The sequence below is a fragment of the Saccopteryx bilineata genome, chromosome 2, assembly GCF_036850765.1.
Source record: "Saccopteryx bilineata isolate mSacBil1 chromosome 2, mSacBil1_pri_phased_curated, whole genome shotgun sequence".
Lineage (NCBI taxonomy): Eukaryota > Metazoa > Chordata > Mammalia > Chiroptera > Emballonuridae > Saccopteryx > Saccopteryx bilineata.
Window position 1 is genome coordinate 147523223 of NC_089491.1, and position 27133 is coordinate 147550355.

The 27133-nt window shown below is 35.8% G+C and overlaps 1 protein-coding gene across 1 annotated transcript in view; it reads right to left on the reverse strand.

The window, feature by feature from the left end:
* Positions 1-27133, reverse strand: part of ADAMTS20 (ADAM metallopeptidase with thrombospondin type 1 motif 20) — a 223736-nt gene that overhangs the window by 134811 nt on the left and 61792 nt on the right. The window contains exons 5-7 of the mRNA XM_066258150.1: positions 19842-19925; positions 18958-19082; positions 17592-17632 (exon numbers count right to left, since the gene is read on the reverse strand). Of these exons, the coding sequence (XP_066114247.1) occupies positions 17592-17632; positions 18958-19082; positions 19842-19925 (250 nt within the window). The remainder of the gene's footprint in view (positions 1-17591; positions 17633-18957; positions 19083-19841; positions 19926-27133) is intronic.

The window sequence follows — 27133 nt, forward strand, 5'->3', positions numbered from 1 at the left end:
TTTATTTTTTTTCCATTTTTCCTGTTTCCCTCTTATTCCTCTCATTATATCTCTTAGTTAACCATCACCTAAAAGCAAATCATTTCATTCTTGACCCAAATTTTTTCCTTTTTTGCATTTTGTGGGTCCATACCCCCTTTTTTTGCCCCTTTATCACTTCTCCCCAACTCAGGCCCTCCATTATAGATAGTTTTTTTGTTCTATTTAGCACAATATAATTCACAGTTCACCACAAAATTTTCTCAAGAAGAAGGGGAGAGGAGAAGAGTGAAAGAAAAAAAAAAGAAATAATAATTTTTTTTATTTTTTTATTTTTTTAACTTTTTATTTTTTATTAATTCTCATTAGTACTATCAACAAAACCACCCTGGGATGCCATTAAGGAAAAGGAAATCGAATATCATAGATACAAAAGAGAGCTCTCTGATAGCACAGATAGATGAGGAAAAATCTATGGAGAAAAAATTTAATATATCGGAAATCTTGGAGCTAAATGACAGAGAATTTAAAATAGAAATCCTAAAAATACTCAGAGATATACAAGAAAACACAGAAAGGCAATTTAGGGAGCTCAGAAAACAACTCAATGAACACAAAGAATATATTACCAAGAAAATTGAAACTATAAAAACAAATCAAATAGAGATGAAAAACTCAATTCACGAGCTGAAAAACAGGTAACAAGCTTAGCTAATAGAACAGGCCAGATAGAAGGTAGGATTAGTGAAATAGAAGACAAGCAACTTGAGGCACAACAGAGAGAAGAAAAAAGACACTCAAAAATTTATAAAAAATGAGAAAGCCCTACAGGAATTATCTGACTCCATCAAAAAGAATAATATAAGAATAATAGGTATATCAGAGGGATAAGAGAGAGAAAATGGAATGGAGAACATATTCAAACAAATAATAGATGAGAACTTCCCTAGCCTGTGGAAAGAACTAAAGCCTCAAATTCAAGAAGGAAACAGAACTCCGAGTTTTATTAACCCCAACAAACCTACTCCAAGACACATCATAATGAAACTGGCACAAACCAACAACAAAAAAAATTTTCAAGGCAGCCAGGGAAAAGAAGAATACAACATATAAAGGAAGGCCCATTAGATTTTCATCAGATTTCTCAACAGAACTCTAACAGCTAGAAGAGAGTGGACCCCAATATTTAAAGTTCTGAAAGAAAGGAACTTTCAGCCACGAATACTATACCCATCAAAGCTATCCTTCAAATACGAAGGAGAAAAAAAAATATTCACAAATACAGAAAAGATGAGGGAATTTATCATCAGAAAACCCCCACTCCAGGAATTACTAAAGGGGGTTTTCCAACCAGATACAAAGAACAAAACAAAACAAAACCACAAATAAAAGCTCCACCAAGAACACAATAAAACCAAATTTAAACTGTGACAACAAAAACAAACAAATAAAAAGGGGGAGAGGACAAAATTGACAGTAGCAAAGGATGTACTCACAAGATAGTGCATTACAATGAACAGGGTAGGAAACCTTTTCATTACTTAATAGTAACCACCCTTGAAAAACCACCAGAGAAGCACATGATTTGAAAAAGATAGCAACTGAATAAGTTGAGAGTAATGGCGGAGTAGGAAGCGATACCGATAAATCTCCCCCAAAACTCAACAAGATCTTCAACCAGAAACAGAAAAACCTATACTTGGAGCTTCCAGATTCTTCGCAATACACCCAAAGGTATGATTGAGTGAAAAATTGGCTAAATATATAACCAAACCCCGAAGGAAATAGGGAGTAAGAAATGCTCCGCCTTCCTCACTAACCTAAACAGGGCGGCTTTCTCTGGTAACTGTGAATATAGAAACTGAGGCGGGCAAAGGGGGTGAATAGATCCAGGCCGCCGCAGCAAAAACGGCCGAACCAGGCTGTGGCTCAGAGATCCAAGCCAAGGAAAATCTGATCCTGTGGCAACCCGGGCAATACAAGCTAACACTCGCGCCAAACCCAAACAAAGAAAGACAAGCGGAGCGGCCATTTTACCCGGTCTCCTGGTCGGTGCGCAGTTAGTGGAAGAGAGATTTCTTCCTAAGCCGTGGAAGTGGGTGCCCGTGTTGCCCCACGGAGAGGCAGGGTCAGAGGCCTTTCTGTGGGCTGAGGGCAGAGTCTCTGGGCAGCCCCAGCGCCCTGGGAAAGCCACGCACGGGAGGGAGTGAGAACTAATCCCAAGGGTGGAGATTTTCCGTGCTGGAGGCTGTTTCACTCAGAGGGAACCGCGGCCGGCCTCATATCCTGGTTTGCGCGCGCAGATAAGGAGTGAGCGATTCCTCTGAGTGCCTCGGCAGTGCGCGCCTGTGTTATCGCACAGAGGGGCAGAGTCAGGGGCCTTTGTGTGGGCCAAAGCGGAATCTCGGGCCGCCCCAGCGCCTTGCAAAAGCTGCACATGGGGACGGAGCGAGACTCAATTCCAACGCTGCAACTTTTCCCTTCGGTTGGGGGTTTCACTCAGAGTGTGAGACTGCTGGCCGGATATCCTGGTTGCAGACAGTGAGTGAGAGTTTCCTCCAAGCGCCCCGGAAGTGGGCGCCCGCTTGTGTTACCGGATAGAGTGGCAGAGCCAGAGGTCTTCGAGTGGGCAGAAAGCCCGCCTGATTATGCTAGCAGCTCTGACTGACTGAGCCTTACCCAGAGCCCTGTGCTGAGTGGAAATAGAGTGGGGAGTTGCCAGCAATTTGAGCCTCTTACTATCCAGGCAGAGGCAGCAGCAACCCCATACCTGGACTATCAGGCTACTAATTGAGGAAGGAAAGACTAGGAGAAAGGCTCCAGGAACACGGACTCTCTCACTGTCGGAGCCTATAAATGCTAATGAGCCTCGACTCTCAACGAGAATAAAGCACAATACATGACATTGCCATAGAGACTTATCAACTGCAAACCTCTACCTGAGCGTGCCAAAGGGGCAGAACCCGGGGTACAGAGTCACCGACCAGGAAGAGGGAGAGAAAAGAAAAAGCAAGAAGATAACCTCTCAAAATCAAGAATAATCTGCAGACTTTATAACCTATCCCATTTTATTATATTTGTTCGTTTGTTTCTCTTATCTTCATTCTTGAGACTTTTTTTTCCTCCTCCAATTTGGCCGATTAACTCTCTACCGGTCTTACTCTCTCCTCTCCTTGAACTACACTACCCATAAGTGTTACATCTCCCATTATCATTTCTCTTCTCTTCCTTTCTCTCTATGAGGGTTGCACTCCAAAACCCTTAACTCTCTCTCTCTCTCTCCTTTCTTTTTTCTTCTTTTAGTGGTTCCCTCTTTTTTTCTCTCTCTCTCTTTCTTTTCTCCCTCTATATTAGTTTCTTCCTTTCTCCTTTACATCTCCTCTCATTCAAACCTCAATAACAAACAAATTATCTTATTTGGGACTCAAACCTATGTTTGAGGCATTTTGGGAGGTTTTTACTTCACCTTTTTAACTCACTAGCAGTGCTCCCATCCCTGGCTCTCCATATTATCTAGTTCTTGTTCCACTAAATACAATAGTAAGTTTTTAATTTGTCCCCCCATTTTTCCATTTTCCTCTTATTCCTCTCATCATAACTCTTAGAAAACCAACACCTAAAAGCAAATCATTCTATTCTTGACCCAAATTTTTTCCTTATTTGCTTTTTGTGGGTCCATACGCTCTTTTTTTTTTCTTTTTTCTTTTTTTTTTTTTTTCCTTTTTTTTTTTTTTCTTTCTCTCTTTTTTGCCCCTTTATTACTTTTCCCCAATTCAGGCCCTCCATCACAGGCATTGTTTGTTATAACTCACAGTCCACCACAAGATTTTCTCAAGAAAGAGGGGAGAGGAGAGGAGAGGAAAAAAAGAGGGGGGGAATAATTTCCTTTTTTAAAAAATTTTTATTTTATTTTATTTTTCTTTATTTCATTATTAATTTTTTGTCAAGAAAAACAACTCTTTTCGATTTGTTATTTTTTTATTTTTTTAAACTTTTTATTCTTTATTAAATCTCATTAATACTATCAACAAAACCACCCTCAGATGCCATTAAGGAAGAGAAAATCGAATATCATGGATACAAAAGAAAGAGAGGTAACACAGCTAGATGAGGAAAAATCTATGGAGAAAAAATTTAATATATTGGAAACCTTGGAGCTAAATGACAGAGAATTCAAGATAGAAATCCTAAAAATCCTCCGAGATATACAAGAAAACACAGAAAGGCAATATAGGGAGCTCAGAAAACAACTCCATGAACACAAAGAATATATGTCCAAGGAAATTGAAACTATAAAAACAAATCAAACAGAGATGAAAAACTCAATTCACGAGCTGAAAAACAAAGTAACAAGCTTAGCTAATAGAACAGGTCAGATAGAAGAGAGGATTAGTGAAAAAGAAGACAAGCAACTTGAGGCACAACAGAGAGAAGAAGAAAGAGACTCAAAAATTAAAAAAAATGAGATAGCCCTACAAGAATTATCTGACTCCATCAAAAAGAATAACATAAGAATAATAGGTATATCAGAGGGAGAAGAGAGAGAAAATGGAATGGAGAACATACTTAAACAAATAATTGATGAGAACTTCCCAAGCCTGTGGAAAGAACTAAAGCCTCAAGTTCAAGAAGCAAACAGAACTCCAAGTTTTCTTAACCCCAACAAACCTACTCCAAGGCATATCATAATGAAATTGACACAAACCAACAGCAAAGAAAAAATTCTCAAGGCAGCCAGGGAAAAGAAGAATACAACATATAAAGGAAGGCCCATTAGATTATCATCAGATTTCTCAGCAGAAACTCTACAAGCTAGAAGAGAGTGGACCCCAATATTTAAAGTCCTGAAAGAGAGGAACTTTCAGCCACGAATACTATACCCATCAAAGCTATCCTTCAAATACGAAGGAGAAATAAAAACATTCACAGATACAGAAAAGATGAAGGAATTTATTATCAGAAAACCCCCACTCCAGGAATTACTAAAGGGGGTACTCCAATCAGATACAAAGAACAAAAAAAAACAGAGCCACAAGTAAAAGCTCCAAGAAGAACACAATAAAACCAAATTTAAACTGTGACAACAACAAAAAGAAAGAGGGGGAGAAGACTGAGATTAACAGTAGCAAAGGACGATGGAGTGCAAAAGTACTCACAAAATAGTTCGCTACAATGAACAGGGTAGGGACCCTTTTCATTACTCAAAGGTAACCACCATTGAAAAAACCACCACAGAAGCACATGAGATAAAAAAGATAGCAACAGAGGAAAGATTTATGGAATACAACCAAATAAAAACAAAAGATAGGAAAACGAAAGAGAAGGATCAAACAAGACACAAAACTAACAGAAAGCAAGATATAAAATGGCAATAGGGAACTCACAAGTATCAATAATTACACTAATGTAAATGGATTAAACTCACCAATAAAAAGGCACAGAGTAGCAGAATGGATTAAAAAAGAAAATCCAACTGTATGCTGCCTACAGGAAACTCATCTAAGTAACAAGGATAAAAACAAATTCAAAGTGAAAGGTTGGAAAACAATACTCCAAGCAAATAACATCCAAAAAAAAGCAGGTGTAGCAATACTCATATCGGATAATGCTGACTACAAGACAGGAAAAGTACTTAGAGACAAAAATGGCCATTTCATAATGGCTAAGGGGACACTGAATCAAGAAGACATAACAATTCTTAATATATATGCACCAAACCAAGGAGCACCAAAATATATAAGACAGCTACTTATTGATCTTAAAACAAAAACTGACAAAAATACAATCATACTTGGAGACCTCAATACACCGCTGACGGCTCTAGATCGGTCATCCAAACAGAGAATCAACAAAGACATAGTGGCCTTAAACAAAACACTAGAGCACCTGGATATGATAGACATCTACAGGACATTTCATCCCAAAGTGACTGAGTATACATTTTTCTCCAGTGTACATGGATCATTCTCAAGAATTGACCATATGTTGGGCCACAAAAACAATATCAGCAAATTCAGAAAAATTGAAGTTGTACCAAGCATATTTTCTGATCATAAAGCCTTGAAACTAGAATTCAACTGCAAAAAAAAGGAAAAAAATCCCACAAAAATGTGGAAACTAAACAACATACTTTTAAAAAATGAATGGGTCAAAGAAGAAATAAGTGCAGAGATCAAAAGATATATACAGACTAATGAAAATGACAATACGACATATCAGAATCTATGGGATGCAGCAAAAGCAGTGATAAGAGGGAAGTTCATATCGCTTCAGGCCTATATGAACAAACAAGAGAGAGCCCAAGTGAACCACTTAACTTCCCACCTTAAGGAACTAGAAAAAGAAGAACAAAGACAACCCAAAACCAGCCGAAGAAAGGAGATAATAAAAATCAGAGCAGAAATAAATGAATTAGAGAACAGAAAAACTATAGAAAAAATTAATAGAACAAGGAGCTGGTTCTTTGAAAAGATCAACAAAATTGACAAACCCTTGGCAAGACTCACCAAGGAAAAAAGAGAAAGAACTCATATAAACAAAATCCAAAATGAAAGAGGAGAAATCACCACGGACACCGTAGATATACAAAGAATTATTGTAGAATACTATGAAAAACTTTATGCCACTAAATTCAACAACCTAGAAGAAATGGATAAATTCCTAGAACAATACAACCTTCCTAGACTGAGTCAAGAAGAAGCAGAAAGCCTAAACAGACCTATCAGTAGAGAAGAAATAGAAAAAACCATTAAAAACCTCCCCAAAAATAAAAGTCCAGGTCCTGACGGCTATACCAGCGAATTTTATCAAACATTCAAAGAAGACTTGGTTCCTATTCTACTCAAAGTCTTCCAAAAAATTGAAGAAGAAGCAATACTTCCAAACACATTTTATGAGGCCAACATAACCCTCATACCAAAACCAGGCAAGGATGGCACAAAAAAAGAAAACTACAGACCAATATCTCTAATGAATACAGATGCTAAAATACTAAACAAAATACTAGCAAATCGAATACAACAACATATTAAAAAAATAATACATCATGATCAAGTGGGATTCATCCCAAAATCTCAAGGATGGTTCAACATACGTAAAACGGTTAATGTAATACACCATATCAACAAAACAAAGAACAAAAACCACATGATCTTATCAATAGACGCAGAAAAGGCTTTCGATAAAATACAACACAATTTTATGTTTAAAACTCTCAACAAAATGGGTATAGAAGGAAAATATCTCAACATGATAAAGGCCATATATGATAAACCATCAGCTAACATCATATTAAATGGCACTAAACTGAAGGCTTTCCCCCTTAAATCAGGAACAAGACAGGGTTGTCCACTCTCTCCACTCTTATGTAATGTGGTGCTAGCCAGAGCAATCAAACAAGACAGAGAAATAAAAGGCATCCATATCGAAAAAGAAGAAGTAAAGGTATCACTTTTTGCAGATGATATGATCCTATACATCGAAAACCCCAAAGAATCCACAAAAAGACTACTAGAAACAATAAGCCAATACAGTAAGGTCGCAGGATACAAAATTAACATACAGAAGTCAATAGCCTTTCTATATGCCAACAATGAAACAACTGAGAAGGAACTCAAAAGAATAATCCCCTTCACGATTGCAACAAAAAAAATAAAATACTTAGGAATAAACATAACAAAGAATGTAAAGGACTTATATAATGAAAACTATAAACCATTGTTAAGGGAAATCGAAAAAGATATAATGAGATGGAAGAATATACCTTGTTCTTGGCTAGGAAGAATAAATATAATCAAGATGGCCATATTACCCAAAGCAATATACAAATTTAATGCAATTCCCATCAAAATTCCAATGATGTTTTTTAAAGAAATAGAGCAAAAAATCATCAGATTTATATGGAACTATAAAAAACCCCGAATAGCCAAAGCAATCCTAAAGAAAAAGAATGAAGCTGGGGGCATAACAATACCTGACTTCAAACTCTATTATCGGGCCACGACAATCAAAACAGCATGGTATTGGCAGAAAAATAGACACTCAGACCAATGGAACAGAATAGAAAGTCCAGAAATAAAACCACATATATATAGTCAAATAATTTTTGATAAAGGGGCCAACAACACACAATGGAGAAAAGAAAGCCTCTTCAATAAATGGTGCTGGGAAAACTGGAAAGCCACATGCAAAAGAATGAAACTGGACTACAGTCTCTCCCCCTGTACAAAAATTAACTCAAAATGGATCAAAGATCTAAACATAAGACCTGAAACAATTAAGTACATAGAAGAAGACATAGGTACTCAACTCATGGACCTGGGTTTTAAAGAGCATTTTATGAATTTGACTCCAATGGCAAGAGAAGTGAAGGCAAAAATTAATGAATGGGACTACATCAGACTAAGAAGTTTTTGCTCAGCAAGGGAAACTGATAACAAAATAAACAGAAAGCCAACTAAATGGGAAATGATATTTTCAAACAACAGCTCAAATAAGGGCCTAATATCCAAAATATACAAAAACCTCATAAAACTCAACAACAAACAAACAAACAATCCAATAAAAAAATGGGAAGAGGATATGAATAGACACTTCTCCCAGGAAGAAATACAAATGGCCAACAGATATATGAAAAGATGCTCATCTTCTTTAGCTATTAGAGAAATGCAAATCAAAACGGCAATGAGATACCACCTCACACCTGTTCGATTAGCTGTTATTAGCAAGTCAGGTAATAGCAAATGTTGGAGAGGCTGTGGAGAAAAAGGAACCCTCATACACTGTTGGTGGGAATGTAAAGTAGTACAACCATTATGGAAGAAAGTATGGTGGTTCCTCAAAAAACTGAAAATAGAACTACCTTATGACCCAGCAATCCCTCTACTGGGTATATATCCCCAAAACTCAGAAACATTGATACGTAAAGACACATGCAGCCCCATGTTTATTGCAGCATTGTTCACAGTGGCCAGGACATGGAAACAACCAAAAAGCCCATCAATAGATGACTGGATAAAGAAGATGTGGCACATATACACTATGGAATACTACTCAGCCATAAGAAATGATGACATCGGAACATTTGCGGCAAAATGGTGGGATCTTGATAACATGATACGAAGCGAAATAAGTAAATCAGAAAAAAACAGGAACTGTATTATTCCATATGTAGGTGGGACATAATAGTGAAACTAAGAGACATTGATAAGAGTGTGGTGGTTACGGGGGGGAGGGGGGAATGGGAGAGGGATAGGGGGTGGGAGGGGCACAAACAAAACAAGATAGAAGGTGACAGAGGACAATCTGACTTTGGGTGGTGGGTATGCAACATAATTGAACGACAAGATAACCTGGACTTGTTATCTTTGAATATATGTATCCTGATTTATTGATGTCACCCCATTAAAAAAATAAAATTATAAAATAAAATAAAATAAAAAAAATAAAATAAAAAAAAAAGATAGCAACAGAGGAAAGAAGTATGGAATACAACCAAACAAAAACAAAGAATAGAAAAACAAAAGAGAAGAATCAAACAAGACACAAAAGTAACAGAAAGCAATGTATAAAATGGCAATAGGGAACCCACAAGTGTCAATAATTACACTAAATGTAAACGAATTAAACTCACCAATAAGAAGGCACAGAGTAGCAGAATGGATTAAAAAAGAAAATCCAACTGTATGCTGCAAGAAATTCATCTAAGCAACAAGGATAAAAACAAATTCAAAATGAAAGGCTGGATAACAATACTCCAAGCAAATAACATCCAAAAAAAGCAGGCGTAGCAATACTCATATCTGATAATGCCGAGTTTATCTCAGAGACAAAAAGTACTCAGAGACAAAAATGGTCATTTCATATTGATTAAGGGGACGCTGAATCAAGAAGACATAACAATTCTTAATATATATGCAACAAACCAAGGAGCACCAAAATATATAAGACAGCTACTTATTGACCTTAAAACAAAAACTGACAAAAATACAATCATACTTGGAGACCTCAATACTCTGCTGACAACTCTAGATAGGTCATCCAAACAGAGAATCAATAAAGATATATTGGCCTTAAACAAAAGACTAGAGCACCTGGATATGATAGACATCTACAGGACATTTCATCCCAAAGTGAAAGACTATACATTTTTCTTCAGTGTACATGGATCATTCTCAAGAATTAATCATGAGCTGGGCCACAAAAATAATATCAGCAAATTCAGAAAAATCAAAGTTATACCAAGCATACTTTCTGATCACAAAGCCTTGATACTAGAATTCAACTGCAAAAAAGAGAGAAAAAAACCCACAAACATGTGGAAACTAAACAACATGCTTTTAAAAAATGAATGGGTCAAAGAAGAAATAAGTGCAGAGATCAAAAGATATATACAGACAAATGAAAATGACAATACAACATATCAGAATCTATGGGATGCAGCAAAAGCAGTGATAAGAGGGAAGTTCATATCACTTCAGGCCTTTATGAACAAACAAGAGAGAGTCGAAGTGAACCACTTAACTTCACACCTTAAGGAACTGGAAAAAGAAGAACAAAGACAACCCAAAAACAGCCAAAGACAGGAGATAATAAAAATCAGAGCAGAAATAAATGAAATAGAGAACAGAAAAACTATAGAAAAAATTAATAGAACAAGGAGCTGGTTCTTTGAAAAGATCAACAAAATTGACAAACCCTTGGCAAGACTTACCAAGGAAAAAAGAGAAAGGACTCATATTAACAAAATCCAAAATGAAAGAGGAGAAATCATCACAGACATCATAGATATACAAAGAATTATTGTAGAATACCATGAAAAACTTTATGCCACTAAATTCAACAATCTAGAAGAAATGGATAAATTCCTAGAACAATACAACCTTCCTAGACTGAGTCAAGATGAAGCAGAAAGCCTAAACAGACCAATTAGTAGGAAAGAAATAGAAAAAACTATTAAAAACCTCCCCAAAAATAAAAGTCCAGGCCCAGACGGTTATACTAGTAAATTCTATCAAACTTTCAAAGAAGACTTGGTTCCTATTCTACTCAAAGTCTTCCAAAAAATTGAAGAAGAAGCAATACTTCCGAACACATTAAATGAGGCAAACATAACCCTCATACCAAAACTGGGAAAGGACAGCACAAAAAAAAGAAAGCTACAGACCAATATCTCTAATGAATACAGATGCTAAAGTACTAAACAAAATACTATTAAATCAAATACAACAATATATTAAAAAAATAATACATCATGATCAAGTGGGATTCATCCCAGAATTACAAGGATGGTTCAACATATGTAAAACGGTTAATGTAATACACCATATCAACAAAACAAAGAACAAAAACCACATGATCTTATCAATAAATGCAGAAAAGGCATTCGATAAAATACAACACAATTTTATGTTTAAGACTCTCAACAAAATGGGTATGGAAAAAAATATCTCAACATAATAAAGGCCATATTTGATAAACCATCAGCTAAGATCATATTAAATGGCACAAAACTGAAGGCTTTCCCCCTTAAATCAGGAACAAGACAGGGTTGCCCATCTCTCCGCTCTAATGTGGTTCTAAAGGTTCTAGCCTTAGCAGTCAGACAAGACAAAGAAATAAAAGGCATCCATATCAGAAAAGAAGTAAAGGTATCACTTTTTCCAGATGACATGATCCTATACATCAAAAACCCCAAAGAATATACTAAAAGACTACTAGAAACAATAAGCCAATACAATAAGGTCGCAGGATACAAAATTATCATACAAAAGTCCATAGCCTTTCTATATGCCAACAATGAAACATTTGAGAATGAACTCAAAAAAATAATCCCCTTCACGATTGCAACAACAAAAAAATACCTAGGAATAAACATAACAAAGAATGTAAAGGACCTATATAGTGAAAACTACAAAGCATTGTTAAAGGAAATCAAAAAAGATACAATAAAATGGGAAAATATTCCTTGTTCTTGGATAGGAAGAATAAATATAATCAAGATGGCCATATTACCCAAAGCAATATACAAATTTAATGCAATTCCCATCAAAATTTCTATGACATCCTTTAAAGAAATGGAACAAAAAATCATCAGATTTATATGGAACTATAAAAAAACCCGAATAGCCAAAGCAATCCTAAAGAAAAAGAACGAAGCTGGGGGCATTACAATACCTGACTTCAAACTATATTATAGAGCCACGACAATCAAAACAGCATGATATTGGCAGAAAAACCAACACTCAGACCAATGGAACAGAATAGAAAGTCCAGAAATAAAACCACATATATATGGTCAAATAATTTTTGATAAAGGGGCCAACAACACACAATGAAGAAAAGAAAGCCTCTTCAACAAATGGTGCTGGGAAAACTGGAAAGCTACATGCAAAAGAATGAAACTTGACTATAGTTTGTCCCCTTGTACTAAAATTAATTCAAAATGGATCAAAGACCTAAATATAAGACCTGAAACAATAAAGTACATAGAAGAAGACATAGGTACTCAACTCATGGACCTTGGTTTTAAAGAGCATTTTATGGATTTGACTCCAAAGGCAAAGGAAGTGAAGGCAAAAATAAATGAATGGGACTACATCAGAATAAAAAGTTTTTGCTCAGCAAGAGAGACTGACAACAAAATAAACAGACAGCCAACTAAATGGGAAATGATATTTTCAAACAACAGCTCAGATAAGGGCCTAATATCCAAAATATACAAAGAACTCATAAAACAACAACAAACAAACAATCCAATAAAAAAATGGAAAGAGGACATGAACAGACACTTCTCCCAGGAAGAAATACAAATGACCAACAGGTATATGAAAAGATGCTCATCTTCATTAGTTATTAGAGAAATGCAAATCAAAACTACAATGAGATATTACCTCACACCTGTTAGATTAGCTATTATCAACAAGACCGGTAATAGCAAGTGTTAGAGAGGCTGTGGAGAAAAAGGAACCCTCATTCACTGTTGAAGGGAATATAAAGTAGTACAACCATTATGGAAGAAAGTATGGTGGTTCCTCAAAAAACTGAAAATAGGCCCTGGCCGGTTGGCTCAGCGGTAGAGCGTCGGCCTGGCGTGCGGGGGACCCGGGTTCGATTCCCGGCCAGGGCACATAGGAGAAGCGCCCATTTGCTTCTCTACCCCCCCCCCTCCTTCCTCCCTTCCTCTCTGTCTCTCTATTCCCCTCCCGCAGCCAAGGCTCCATTGGAGCAGGGATGGCCCAGGCGCTGGGGATGGCTCCTTGGCCTCTGCCCCAGGTGCTATAGTGGCTCTGGTCGCGGCAGAGCGTCGCCCCTGGTGGGCGTGCCGGGTGGATCCCAGTCGGGCACATGCGGGAGTCTGTCTGTCTCTCTCCCCGTTTCCAGCTTCAGAAAAATACAAAAAAAAAAAAAAAAAAAGAAAATAGAACTACCTTATGACTCAGCAATCCCTCTACTGGGTATATACCCCCGAAACTCAGAAACATTGATACGTAAAGACACACGTAGCCCCATGTTCATTGCAGCATTGTTCACAGTGGCCAAGACATGGAAACAACCAAAAAACCCTTCAATAGAAGACTGGATAAAGAAGATGTGGCACATATACACTATGGAATACTACTCAGCCATAAGAAATGATGACATCGGATCATTTACAACAAAATGGTGGGATCTTAATAACATTATATGGAGTGAAATAAGTAAATCATAACAAAACAAGAACTGCATTATTCCATATGTAGGTGGGACATAAAAACAAGACTAAGAGACATTGACAAGAGTGTGGTGGTTACTGGAGGGGGGGCACAAAGAAAACTAGATAGAAGGTAACAGAGGACAATCTGACTTTGGGTGATGGGTATGCAACATAACTGATTGACAGGATAACCTGGACATGTTTTCTTTGAACATATGTACCCTGATTTATTGATGTCACCCTAATAAAATTTAAAAAAAAAAAGGACAAAATAAAGAAGGACAAAACTCATGAACACAGTAACAGTGTGGTGATTGCCGGTTGGGAGGGTTGAGGAAGGTATGGGGAGATAAATGGTGATGGAACAAGACTTGACTTGGGGTGGGGTGAACATATACAATATCATGCAGAGATGTGTTGTAGAATTGGAACCTGAAACCTGTATAGTTATGTTAACCAGTGTCACCCAATAAATTCACTTTTTTAGAATTAGGTAATTAATTATAAAAAGAGATAATGCAATTACATACTCAAAATACTGACATAAAATAACTGTCAACCTAGAATTGCTATTTAGAAATATAGGTAAATTAGGATATTTCCAGAATAAAATGGAAAATGTTTCATGAATATATCTTCAGTAAAGGAACTTTTAGTCTATTAATAGGGGAGGAAGGAGAATGACCTCAGAATCAAAGTTTAAGATATAAGAAAAAATTATGAAAAATTTGTGAAAATGGGCACAAATTTTAACAAATATTAAATATAGAACATTACCCTTTAATGCATAAAGTCTACAAATGATAGAATATAGACAATATTATGTAAAGCAGGAAGAAGTTGAACAAAGTTTAAGTAATCTAAAATTGTTTAGGAGAGTGTTTTAGACATTAAATATGTCTAAGTACAAAGTAACCTCAAAGTACAAAGTAACATCAAAAAATAATAAAATAGTATATACAATTTTCAACCTGCAAAGAGAATAAAATAAGAAAACTAATTTTAAGACATAAGTACCCAAAGAAGGCCAAGAAAGTGAAGGGAGGGAAGGGAAGCACAGTACAAAACAAGATAAAGAGAAAGCAAAACCAAAAGGGTATACAAGTCACTATATAACAGTAATTACAACTAGTGTAAGTGGACTAACCTTGCCAATTAAACAAAGATTATAGATGTTATTTAAAAAATATAATTATATAGTATTTTTAAGAAAAACACCTAAAGTATAAGTACATTGAAACTTGAAAGAAAAGATGTGACCAGCAAATACTATAGAAAAGTTGGGGTAGCTACATTATTGTCAGACATTGTTTTAAATATATAACTATACTGACTTTTTTATTTACAAAGTATTATTAGATACAGAATCACTACACAATTTTAAAAGGTTCAATTAAAAATTATATGCACCAAAAACAGACAAAAATGAAAAACTGTAAGACTATATGGACAAAATGATAAATACTCATGTTTTAAGTTAGTTACCTAACAAGCAAAATATCAGTGAATATATAGCTGATTTGAATAACACAATTAGCAAGTTTGATTTAACAGACATAGAGAACCCTGTGTACCATAGTTAGAGAATATACATTCTTTTTAAAAATACATGGAGTATTTTTTATCCACTGAGCCAGCAAACCCTTGCTCAAGCCAATGACCTTGGGCTCAAGCCAGTGACCATGGGGTCGTATCTATGATCCCACTCTCAAGTCAACAACCATGCACTCAAGCTGGTGAGCCCACACTCAAGCCAACAACCTCAGGGTTTCAAACCTGGGTCCTCAGCATCCCAGGCCAACACTCTATCTACTGCACCACTACCTGGTCCATGGAGCATTTTTTAATCAACTACATAGTATATCATAGAGGTAATATCAAAAGATTTCAAAGAATGGGTAACATATAGATCATGTTCTCCAACTAAAATGAAATTAAACTAGAATTCAATAAAAAGAAAGTTTTAAATGCTTCCCTAAATAATAAGTCAAAGAAATCATGATAGAATCTACACAGAATTTCTTATAATTTTGAAAGACATGAAAAAAACCTATCAAAACTTATCGAATACAACAATATAACACATTTAAGTAAATTGACAGTCTTAATAAAATTAGAAAAGAAAATATTCTGGATGCTAATCAGCTAAGCAGACAAATTACATTAAAAATAGAACAGCAAGAATAAATTGAAAAAAAATAAAGCAGAAATTAATGATAAAAAAACAACAGATAAAAAGCCAATAACTGGTCCTTTAAAGAAACAAACATAGCTGACCAGGCGATGTTGCAGTGGATAGAGTGTGGCCTGGGATGATGAGGACCCAGGTTCAAAAGCCCAAGGGCGCCGGCTTGAGCGCGGGCTCACCAGCTTGAGCAGGAATCAGAAACTTGACTCCATGATCATTAGCTTGAAGTCAAAGATCACTGGCTTGAAGTCCAAAGTCACTGGCCTGAGCAAGGGGTCACTGGCTCTGCTGGAGCCCCCAGGTCAAGGCATATATGAAAAAGTAATCGATGAACAACTAAGGTGCTGCAACCAAGAATTGATGCTTCTCATCTCTCTCCCTTCCTGTCTGTCCCTATCTGTCCCTCTCTCAAAAAAAAAAAAAAAAAAAAAGGGCCAAATGCAATAGACATAATTCCAACTCAAATTATTAGTAATCATGGAACTGAAAATTATTTCTGCAATAGAATATATGACATTCAGATTGGCAAAAATAAGCAATCTGAAGATAGCTTGTGTTGATAAGGACATAATCAAAAGGATATTTCTAAAGGTGTAAATCTGTCTGACCACTTTAGAAAATATTTGGGTAAATCTTATAACACTGACATTAGCACATTCACTGACAGCAATTCTAATCATAAGACTGTGCCATAGCTCTTACAGTAAAGTTCATAACAGAACACAGTTGGAATCAGCCCAAGTATTTACTGACAGGATACAGAATATATGAATCACAGATAAAATATTATACTGCGGGCCCTGGCCAGTTGGCTCAATGGTAGAGCGTCGGCCTGACGTGCAGGTGTCCCAGGTTTGATTCCCGGCCAGGGCACACAAGAGAAGCACCCATCTGATTCTCCACCCCTCCTTCCCCCTCTCCTTCCTCTCTGTTTCTCTCTTCCCCTCCCGCAGCCAAGGCTCCATTGGAGCAAAGTTGGCCCGGGCACTGAGGATAGCTCTATGGCCTCTGCCTCAGGTGCTAGAATGGCTCTGGTTGCAACAGAGCATCGCCCCAGATAGGCAGAGCATCGCCCCCTGGTGGGCGTGCCGGGTGGATCCCGGTCGGGCGCATGCGGGAGTCTGTCTGACTGCCTCCCGGTTTCCAACTTCAGAAAAATACTAAATAAATAAATAAATAAATAAATAAAATATTATACTGTGGAGAAAATGCATAAACTACAAACTACAGAGCTCAAAAAGAAACATCAGTTTATTTTAGAAACACATACATATGTAATAAAACATCTTCAACAGATGGAAGGAACTGGTACATACAAAACTCAGCAGTATTAGCTACCTCTTGGGTAAATGCTAGGGAACAGAATAGGATTTAGCACAAGCCATACAACAGTTTAAATAATCTAGCTCTTAAATCTAGTGGTGGATTCATGGGTATTTATTTTATTATTTTGCTTTAAATTGGTATATGTTATTAAGTATTATTTTTATAAATCAAATATTATAAACTAAAACACTTTAAAATATGTCAAGCTTTGTACAGCAATTAATATTTAGTAATTGGCACATATTAGTTCTTATTATTCTTTAAAATTTATAGAAGTAGAACCAAATAATAGTGACAATTATAATCATTAATCAAGATGATTAAAATGTAAAAGAATCTAAACATCATCTTAAATAATTCAGTAAACAATTATATAGGCTATATTTAATTTATAAAGTAACTTACCTAATGTGTCACATTTCTCTCTAGCTCCACAAATGTCTTCCCTTAAAAAAAAAAAAAAGATTTTGAAGCATTTTCAGAAAATATTTTTGCAACAAGCCAAAACAAAGATAAAGAAGTTTGAAAACTGTTACCACAAACTGACTTCTCAAATCCAGTTCTTAATAAGCTCTCAATAAATTTAAACCTAGAGCTGTGTTTATCAGTGAGCAAGGTGCTAAATAAAAGGGATTACTGTAAATTGTTGAAGCTTAACCAAGTTCAATGAAAAGGTGTCTACCTTTTCACTTCTCCTCCTTCACTTAAACACATATGTAACATAATTTACTCATTATGAACCTCAGCAATTATTCTCTGCTGCAAAATAATGACATTCTTAGATGTTACCAAATTATTTAAGTTTTTTTGCTTCTTCCTTACTTAGTCCCCAGGCATTTAACTTGACAGTTCTCTTGTCTTTTTCCTTCTGGTCTCCTCTTATAGCCCTTTAAGGTCTCTGTTGCTCAGCCTCTTAACTACAATCTGGGGCAGAACCATGGACTGATAATAGAATACTATGTATAAAATTAAGTCAATTCTGCTTTAGTTTTGCAAAGAGATTACTTGTACATGAATAATGATAAAGTACAAAGATAATGTCCGCAGTTACATATGGACTAAAGGTTTTCATTTCAGGGTAGAAAGCTGAGATTTCACCAATTCTGACCAAGTAAGAGATTTATTTCCTTTGAACAACGAAACAACAAAAAATACCCAACGGAGATTTACATATTCTGATAGCATCAATGTTGCTGAAACAAAGGTGTGAATTAACGATGCACAGTGGTGCTTGTAAAATGGATCACCATTTTTTAATAGCAGAAGCTGTTTTTCATATAACTAAATAAGTTTGAGAAAAATCTCAGCAAAAGCAGCCTGGTAATTAAGACACAAACTGAGCATCAAAACAAGAAACAGATTTCTTTCTAAAGTAGAAGGACCACTCTTATGAGATCATCAAATAAACTCAAAAGCTCTCCTTTTCCAAGTGATCAAAAGCTTCAATGGGAAATGAACCAAAACTGGTCTCAGTTCTCTAAGTTAATTTCTAAATATTTTTCCTAATTCTCTTATTCTACCAGTAAAATAATAAGATTATTTTGTTTAGGTCATGCCACTACTTAACCTAACATTGCTAATTTCCTCAGGAATCAACTAGTATGCTGGTCTGAAAAAATAGAAGAAAGCTTTTATTCAATAATACTTTGTGTAATACAAGTTCTCCTAGAATACTGTTGTCTATTATTGATAAAGAATTAAGGTAACCAGAAGTATCAGGAGAAACAGGGTAAGCAACTGCAGTTACAAGTGTTATATTCTAAAATTTTACCTAGTGATAAGAACAGCAGTATCATGGTGGGAAGGGTGAGCATCATCAAGAACATTCTGAGTCTGCTGCCATAAACAAAAGTTGTGTAATGTGGTAGCTGCATTAAAACTGATGACTGGTCCTTCCTGTGCAAAAAGTATACAATTCAGTATTATGCCAAACACAGATGGCCTCTTTTCTCTCAAAGTTTGTCAACGTCCGTGCAATTTATCAAATAGCATTTTAATAGGCAAATGAAGTGGAATTATCTCCCCTTTATATCTCAAACACATTTTAGCAATACCTAAAACATTGTGATCAAACAGAATCTAATTAGACCTTCTAAATATAACCATCCAGCATTAAGATAAAAAACTACCTTCTAAAAATTACCATATTTTAAATCCTTCAACAATAGGATTATAAAAGTAAATACCTGGATGTTTTTAAGCTTAAATTTTTTAATTGTTTATTAACGCTTGTTACTTCCTCTGCTGTTATTCCACTTTAGTTCCATCACAAGAGAAGTTAACTTCACTCCTTTCCAAAATCAAGCTTTTGAAACAAATTTTAAAAGTCTCCTGTTTCTGCCTGATCTGTGGCTGTGCAGTGGATGAAGCATTGATCTGTAACGCCGAGATCACTGGTTCGAAACCCCTGGCCTGCCCAGTCAAGACACACACGAGAAGCAACTGCTTGCTATGAGTTGATGCTTCCTGCTCCTCCACCACTGCCTTTCTTTCTCTCTCTCTCCTGCCTCTAAAATCGATAAAATCTAAAATAACAAAGGTATTTCATTTCTAATAAGTTTCATAATCAATACACACACATACACGCACACACACACACACACATGCTAGGAGCCTAGAACGACTAAGATTACTAATTTTAGAATTGTTTCTTACCTGTTCATTATGAATCACAATTAATTTTACAATTACTATATTTATAAGATTTCCAATACTTGAATCCTTGTAGATTGCTGCAACCTGGAAGGAAAAAAATATATAAAAGAAATATTTCTTTTCAAAAGTAAATTGAAACCACTCTGAGAACATCAATTCTCCAACCGCACATTGCAATCTCCTAGGGAGCTTTTCACATCCTGAAGCTCAGGCCACATCTCTTACCAATTAAGTCAGAATCTCTAGGGGTGAGACTCAGACATCAGTATATTTTTAAATTGCTCAGAATTTTTAATGATTCCAATGGGAAGCCAACTCTGAGAAGCAGTATCCTAAATCTTGCCACTGAGATATGTCCATGTATCAGTAGTATCCTTATCACCTAGAGCTGATTAGAAATACAAAATCTCAGACTCCATCCTGGACAAATGGGTCCAAAAATCTGCATTTTAATAAGATTTGAACATGCATCAGAGCTTGGAAAATACTGTTCTGGATGCTTCAGCAAGAAATTCACTTAATTCTGTATCACAACCCACAATTTATGTGCCCACAATACTCCATAATAAATAGGTTTCACCTATTTTCTGGTAGTTTTACCTAATCTCTTCTGCCATGGTTGCATATTGCCAATTCTGAGTATGCTTATGATTTTTAATGTTGAGCATGACTGGAACCCATGGAGATGGATTCATCTAGAATCCCATACAGAGCCACAGAAGAGGTTATGGTCACAACCTGGTTCTTAATCCTCCCCAATTGAAGAGCGCAGTCCATGAGGCACTCTGCATGGGCTCAGTTTGTGATTCATAGTTAAGGTGCCATCCAGTTCACTAATGTATATCCTCTCTTGTTGCCATCACAGAGGTTACCTCTGCAGTAGGAGAGTCTTCCATGGCCAATGCCTCTGCCTTGAACTCCACTTCTCTCAGTTACTTAGTAAACACTCAGCATCTACTCCTTGCTTTGTTGGCTATTATTGACATAGTCACTAATCTTGTGGAGAATGCAATTTGCTAGAAGTACCAGTAGTGGAGCCAAAGCTGCTTCAGCACAATGAATAACATAACTGCTTCTGCCGCTCCCTGGGCCACACACAGTACTACCAGAACCAGAGCCAAGTGTCTCGAGAGGCTGCCACTGCAGGGTCAGCCCAGGCTTATACATGCCAGCACCTTTCCTATTGTTTCAGCAGCACAGCCACAAACAGAGTCTGTCATCTTTCCTTGAAGTGATGCCTTTGGCTCTGAGGGTGGCAGTTTCTGGCATGAGTGGTGGTCGCCCTGGTCGGTTTGACAATAAGTTAATACGAGACCAATCAGATGATTGGTGATTTCAAGCACATCTGTTAGCACAGCAGTACTGCTCCCTTTAAAGTGAGAGCTCTGGAAATCTATAGCTGAATCAATCAATAATCATTTTCCACACAACTGTTAAAAATATATCTACTGTATGAGAGAGAGAGATCCATATTTGTGAGTTTGGAGTTACACTTTGATTCTGTGATTTTAAAATTTGCTTTTCTAAGTCAAATTACAAAGTAATAGTGCACCTCAAATGTATGCACAAAGGCCTTTCCCCCTAAAAGGAAAATGCTGGGAAGACTATGTCACAGGTAATCCTGCATTCCCAGTGCTCCAGAATCAAGAGCGAAAGCACGCTGAAGTACTGAAAGGGCTTCTTTCTCTATTCATTGCCTCAAATATGTTGACTACAAATGACAATCTGGATGTTATAATACCAGCTATAAAATACACAACCACAAAAATATTTTCAGTTTCAGAAGGAAACAGATGCTGAACCTTTATTAAAAAGTGACCAACCTACTAGCTGGAATTTGGAAACATATTCCCACCGTTCTGACAGCATATTTTTTAATATATAGCACAGCACAATTTCCTTAACATCTCATGGAAAAGATAGCTCCATGCAATATGGATAATTTTATAAAGCAGGTTCAAATTCTAACTAGCACATCTTGATCATACCGACTGATCACGCTGCTATCAGGATTAATTAAAATGGCATACAAAAAGAATAAGACCAGAGCCTGCGTCATAAGTATCAATGGTAGTTGTTATTACTACTTATGTAACTTTTTCATACTAAAAGGCATGTGATACATAATGTTAATTTTACTACACGTGTTTTAAATTAGTTATCATATCATAGTATACCCAAATGTAAAGCAAAGGATCTAAGAGCATCAATTTATTTCTTTCAATATTTATTAAATATCTACCACCTGTCAAAACCTGTGTGTGTTGCTTTCTAGAGATAGAGATGAATAAGGCATGATCTCTACCTTTAAATTCAGTCTTCCAGGGGTAAAAAAACACAAAAACTAATGGTTCAATGTAAAGAATTCTTTATACACATATACTCCCCAAACCTTTCAGAATGATATTTAAGCTTTTATATTAAAATGATGTTTCTTTAAGGTCATCTTGCTCATTTAATTGTGTGCACCTATTATTGTTTTATATATTGACCTTTATAACCTATATGCTCATACTCAAGATATGTATTTTATTGTATTTAAATGTTTAAAATGCTATTAAATAACCATTCAATTAAGCTGACTTGGGAGTCAGGCAGATCAATGATCACGTGGCTATAAAGCTATGTAATATTGTTATATATTACTGTAATTGCATTTTAGTGTGCTATGTATTAGAATTTTTATTGATATAATTAAAATGTATTTAATCCTTTATTATTTCAGTGTGTGTTTCCCTGATATATAGAGTTTGTATTTCTTTACAGGTCTCAAATAGTAAACACTAATTCACAGACCGTTAGTGAAAGGTAAAGAAATGTATGAATTATACTGTTTGAATATCTTCAAGAAAATTCTAGGCACAATACACTGCATGCAAAGCATGAAGAAAATTACTATCACCATTAACTGATCAACCATTTTGAAATAATTTCTATATAGAGTTTCAGCAAATTTTCATATATGACATCATTAGAGACTACCTTCACTTTTTTATTATTTTAGCCCTTCTTAAAATTGAGAGAATTGACATAAACTGTATTAAGTTTTTGTGTACATGAAACGTATTTGCTTAGATAACTTGATATATGTATATATTACAAAATAAGTTTAGATAACATCACATCACAGTTATAATTTCTTTTTCTTATGAGAACCTTTTAGATCTATTCTTCTAATAACTTTCAAATATTCAATACAGTATTGTTAACTATTGTTACTGTGCTGTACCTTACATCCCAGAAATGTTACCTTATAACTGAGAGTTTATACCTTTTAACTATATTTACCTTCCAAGTCATCTATTAAGAAACTGATTTTTCTGACCTGTGGTGGCGCAGTGGATAAAGCATCGACCTGGAAATGCTGAGGTCGCCAGTTCGAAACCCTGGGCTTGCCTGGTCAAGGCACATATGGGAGTTGATGCTTCTAGCTCCTCCCCCCCTTCTCTCTCTCTGTTTCTCCTCTCTCTTTCTGTGTCTCTCCCTCTCCTCTCTAAAATGAATTTTTTTAAAAAGCACCTCTTACCTAAGAGTGTGCCTTATAAAAGAAACTGATTTTAACAAGTAAACAAATTTTGCTTAGAAAGATCACTACTCTTGTCTGACCATTTTGTTTATAAGTTAGAAAACAACATTCCACATGTGTACAAAGTAAATACCTGCAAAGAATTAAGAATAAGCCAAACTTTGAGTTGAGGAAGGGAAAGGTAACATAAATGGTCTTAAGTATGAAGGTAAACCATTTTTTTATTTTAATGTGGTTAAAAACCTTCCCATCCTGAGTAACATCTGTAAAAGCAACTCAAAGAACTGAAAGCAATGATTAAGTCAGTGCAATGCAAGTGAGGGTTTTTAGTGGATAAGCATCTCTAAATACCAGTAACTACAATTTAATACATAAGCCTCATTCCTAATATCACATGGTGCTCCTTTAATTTACATTGGTAAATCTATGACAAGTTAAATGTTATAAAATCAAACCTTTGTAAGCAAAATGGAATGTAGAGGCTTTGAGATAAATATTTTCAATATTTGTTAAATAGAAAGTCACCAAATATCAAAATGAATCTGTTGAAGATAGTAATTGCCTTAGTCTATGCATGCCTTGGTGGTTTAATAATGCACACATCAATGCCATTTCAGTGTGGTTATGTCACCTAAATTCTCTTAGAAGCTTTGGAATAGTAAATTGAACATCCCCACTCATTTAGCACTTACTTCAGTAGATACACTATACACCACAATTGTGTTTTTCCAAGCTAATTTTAATGTTAATTCCAAAACTCTCAGACTAGAGATCACAAACCTATTTTTACATAATTATAGCACTCTAAAATGTGAATTAAATCACACATATTATTTTTATATCTCTGCACTTAGATATTGTTAAATTGTTGAAAGCAAAGAAAAACGTTAAAATAGCACAATTTTTACTTTGTGCAGGATGGGTAAGGACAGGCAACCTCTCTAATTTATAACCCATCAGTCCAATGCTGAAAGTGCTCAGCAGTTTATCCCCCCTGTACCTGGAGTTCAACACAGAAAAACTTCCTCCTCACTCTGTCTTTTCCTTAAATGGTTCTCAATCATATTCCAAGTCTAAAGCACATTTTCTTGGGGTTTTTTCCTAAATTACTATGACCAAGAACATTATCAATATCCTGAGTATGTTTGAATAAACTCAGTTAACGTTTTCTTATAAATTAGGACAAAATAGGTAAAACTTGAATTGGCCCCTTCCTCAGCTGCAAACACCTGGGGTCACTTAGGTGGAGACAGCATTCCTCTTACCTCTTTAGAGCAATTTTGGAAATGGACTTTACAAGTGGAGACAACACTAGTCGGACTACAACATGCAATCTCTCCATAGTGTGACCAAGTGTCCCAGTCTGCCTAAAACTGAGGAGTTCCCAAGGACATAAGACTTTTAATAGTAAAACTAAGAAAGTCCCAGGAAAAACAAGTGTCACTTTTTCTCCAAGTTTACTCTCATCCTTAACTTGTTGATATCTATAAGTATTAGTGATGATCACAGTTTTTCACTAATAAAATAACCATATATGTACAAAACCCTAAAGTCTGCTGACTTTCTTGTTATCTAAACATCACTTCAATGAAAGAGAAAAAAAGAATGGAAGAAAACACTAAACCTGGGCAATTTAGAAGTCATCTGAAATCTGACCTCTGAGAAGGGAAAAAAAGCACAAACCAAACCCAAAACTACTTGAAAAGAGAGAGGCTTACCCTCTTCCATTTTTCCTGCCTTCCCTCCCCCGTCTCTGGAATGCACTTCTCAGCCCTGCTGCACTATCTACCTCCCTGTGAATGAGAGCTTAACAGGACCCAGCCCACTGCACTGACAAACCTCCTGTCTTCCATGGTCATTGGCTCCCCTCATAATGGGACTAAAACTTTAAGAAATGCTACGTGGTCTGTTGCTTCCAGCAATCTCAGAAGCAGATTTACTTTTCACAAAGTGAAAAGGTCTGCTTTTGTCCTAAACTCTGGCTTTAAAACTCTCATGGACAACTTCAGTTATCTCAAGGTAGGCCACAATATCTTCTAAATGCTGATTCTATTAATAGATTTTTAATGTGAAATACAGATAATAAAACTTTTTGGAAGATGGCATTATTACCCAAACTGCATTTAGCTCTTCCAAAATTACCCTTGGAAAATTACCCTTGTGTTCTATTACTCCTTCTACTTAGGATTTCCAAAGCACTGATACCAAAGGTATCAATCATTTCACATGCTTCCAAACCTGTTGTGCTTATAAAAACCTATTATTTTCTTTTAGTATCACTACCCCTCCTCCCTAATTTTCTTAATGAATATCATTTCCTTTAAATACTTAAAATTTCAAAACTTATGCCACAGCGTTCCATATAATTGATACAATTTCCTACATATAACTGACATCTTTCATGTCAATGTTCTCATTAGAACCCCTTTCATAATCACCCAAATCAAGATGATTATATATCTAGATAATTATATATCTAGAAAATTAGTTCAGATTCAGAAGTTTAAAAAAAAGAAGCATCAGGATAAATGTCTACATATAACTCTGTTGTCATTTTAAAAATTCAATTCAATTAAACAAAACAAATAGATGTCGGTATCAAACAAATTTCAGGAAGTCATTTTGGATCATCTCTTTTTTGTCTATTATGTCACATGTTCTGAAAAAAGTACTACCTTTATTAACCATTCATTTTTTTCTTTCAAAAACTGAGTGCCCACTTTGTACCAGACACTGTGGTTAGGCAATATAGACCATATATACCAAGCACTTATAAGAAGATAAACATCATTATTATGTAAAAAAATAATGGGCTTTAGGATCTTTAAGTCACAATGAACTTAAATGGGGATTCCTAGCTAAGGGAAATTTCCAGTGGCCTATAGATGTGTCCTGGACAAGTCTTTTCAAACAAGAACCTGAATTCCCTACATGTGAGTAAAGGTTTTTCCAGCTATGAGATATATTCTAATACCCTGAATCTGTATTAATATGTGACCATATAATTCATCAACTAAAACAGGATAAAATACTTATGAGCATGAAAGGGAGGGAGTTTTCAGTAATTACTCCAAAATAGCAGGCTTAGATCTAAAAATATCCCAAACAGTAGATATATGTGTATATACGTATACATGTGAATGTATACGTATAATATAGACAGTGGTGAAATTAAAATAATTGACCAGTTTTTGCCCTAAGGACCGTTTTAAGTATAAAAAAAAGATATACCAAAAGGTAGTTTATTATTTCATGCATTTAATGCTTAAATAAGAATAAAAGAGGTACACAAAATTAGATTATGTTTTAAAATATTAACAAAAAATATTAAATAATACCTGACCAAAAACAATAAAACTGTTATTTAAGATATTTCCATATTGCTTCTTGATTGGCATCCTCACTTGAAATTTTTTTCACCTATGGACGGAATGAACATGACTACAGGCACTTAGAATACACTGTTGCGCAGATGAACGTTAAAAAAGAGTAAGACATGTAAATTTGTGATTTCCACATTGAGCAGCTGCCCAGGCGTCCACCTTTGAGAGAACCCGGATTACCAGTGTCATTTTAACAACTGGTTCACTGAACTCAACAATAAATTGGGTATCAGTTCTGCAGAAACGGTGTGAACCGGCTGAATCCCACCACAGGATGTAGAATAATACCACTAACACAGAAATGGTGCTCTTCACTGGCAGTAGAATTCTCTTCTATGGATACGGGCACCATCACAGCACCACAGAGATATTAACATCAGACC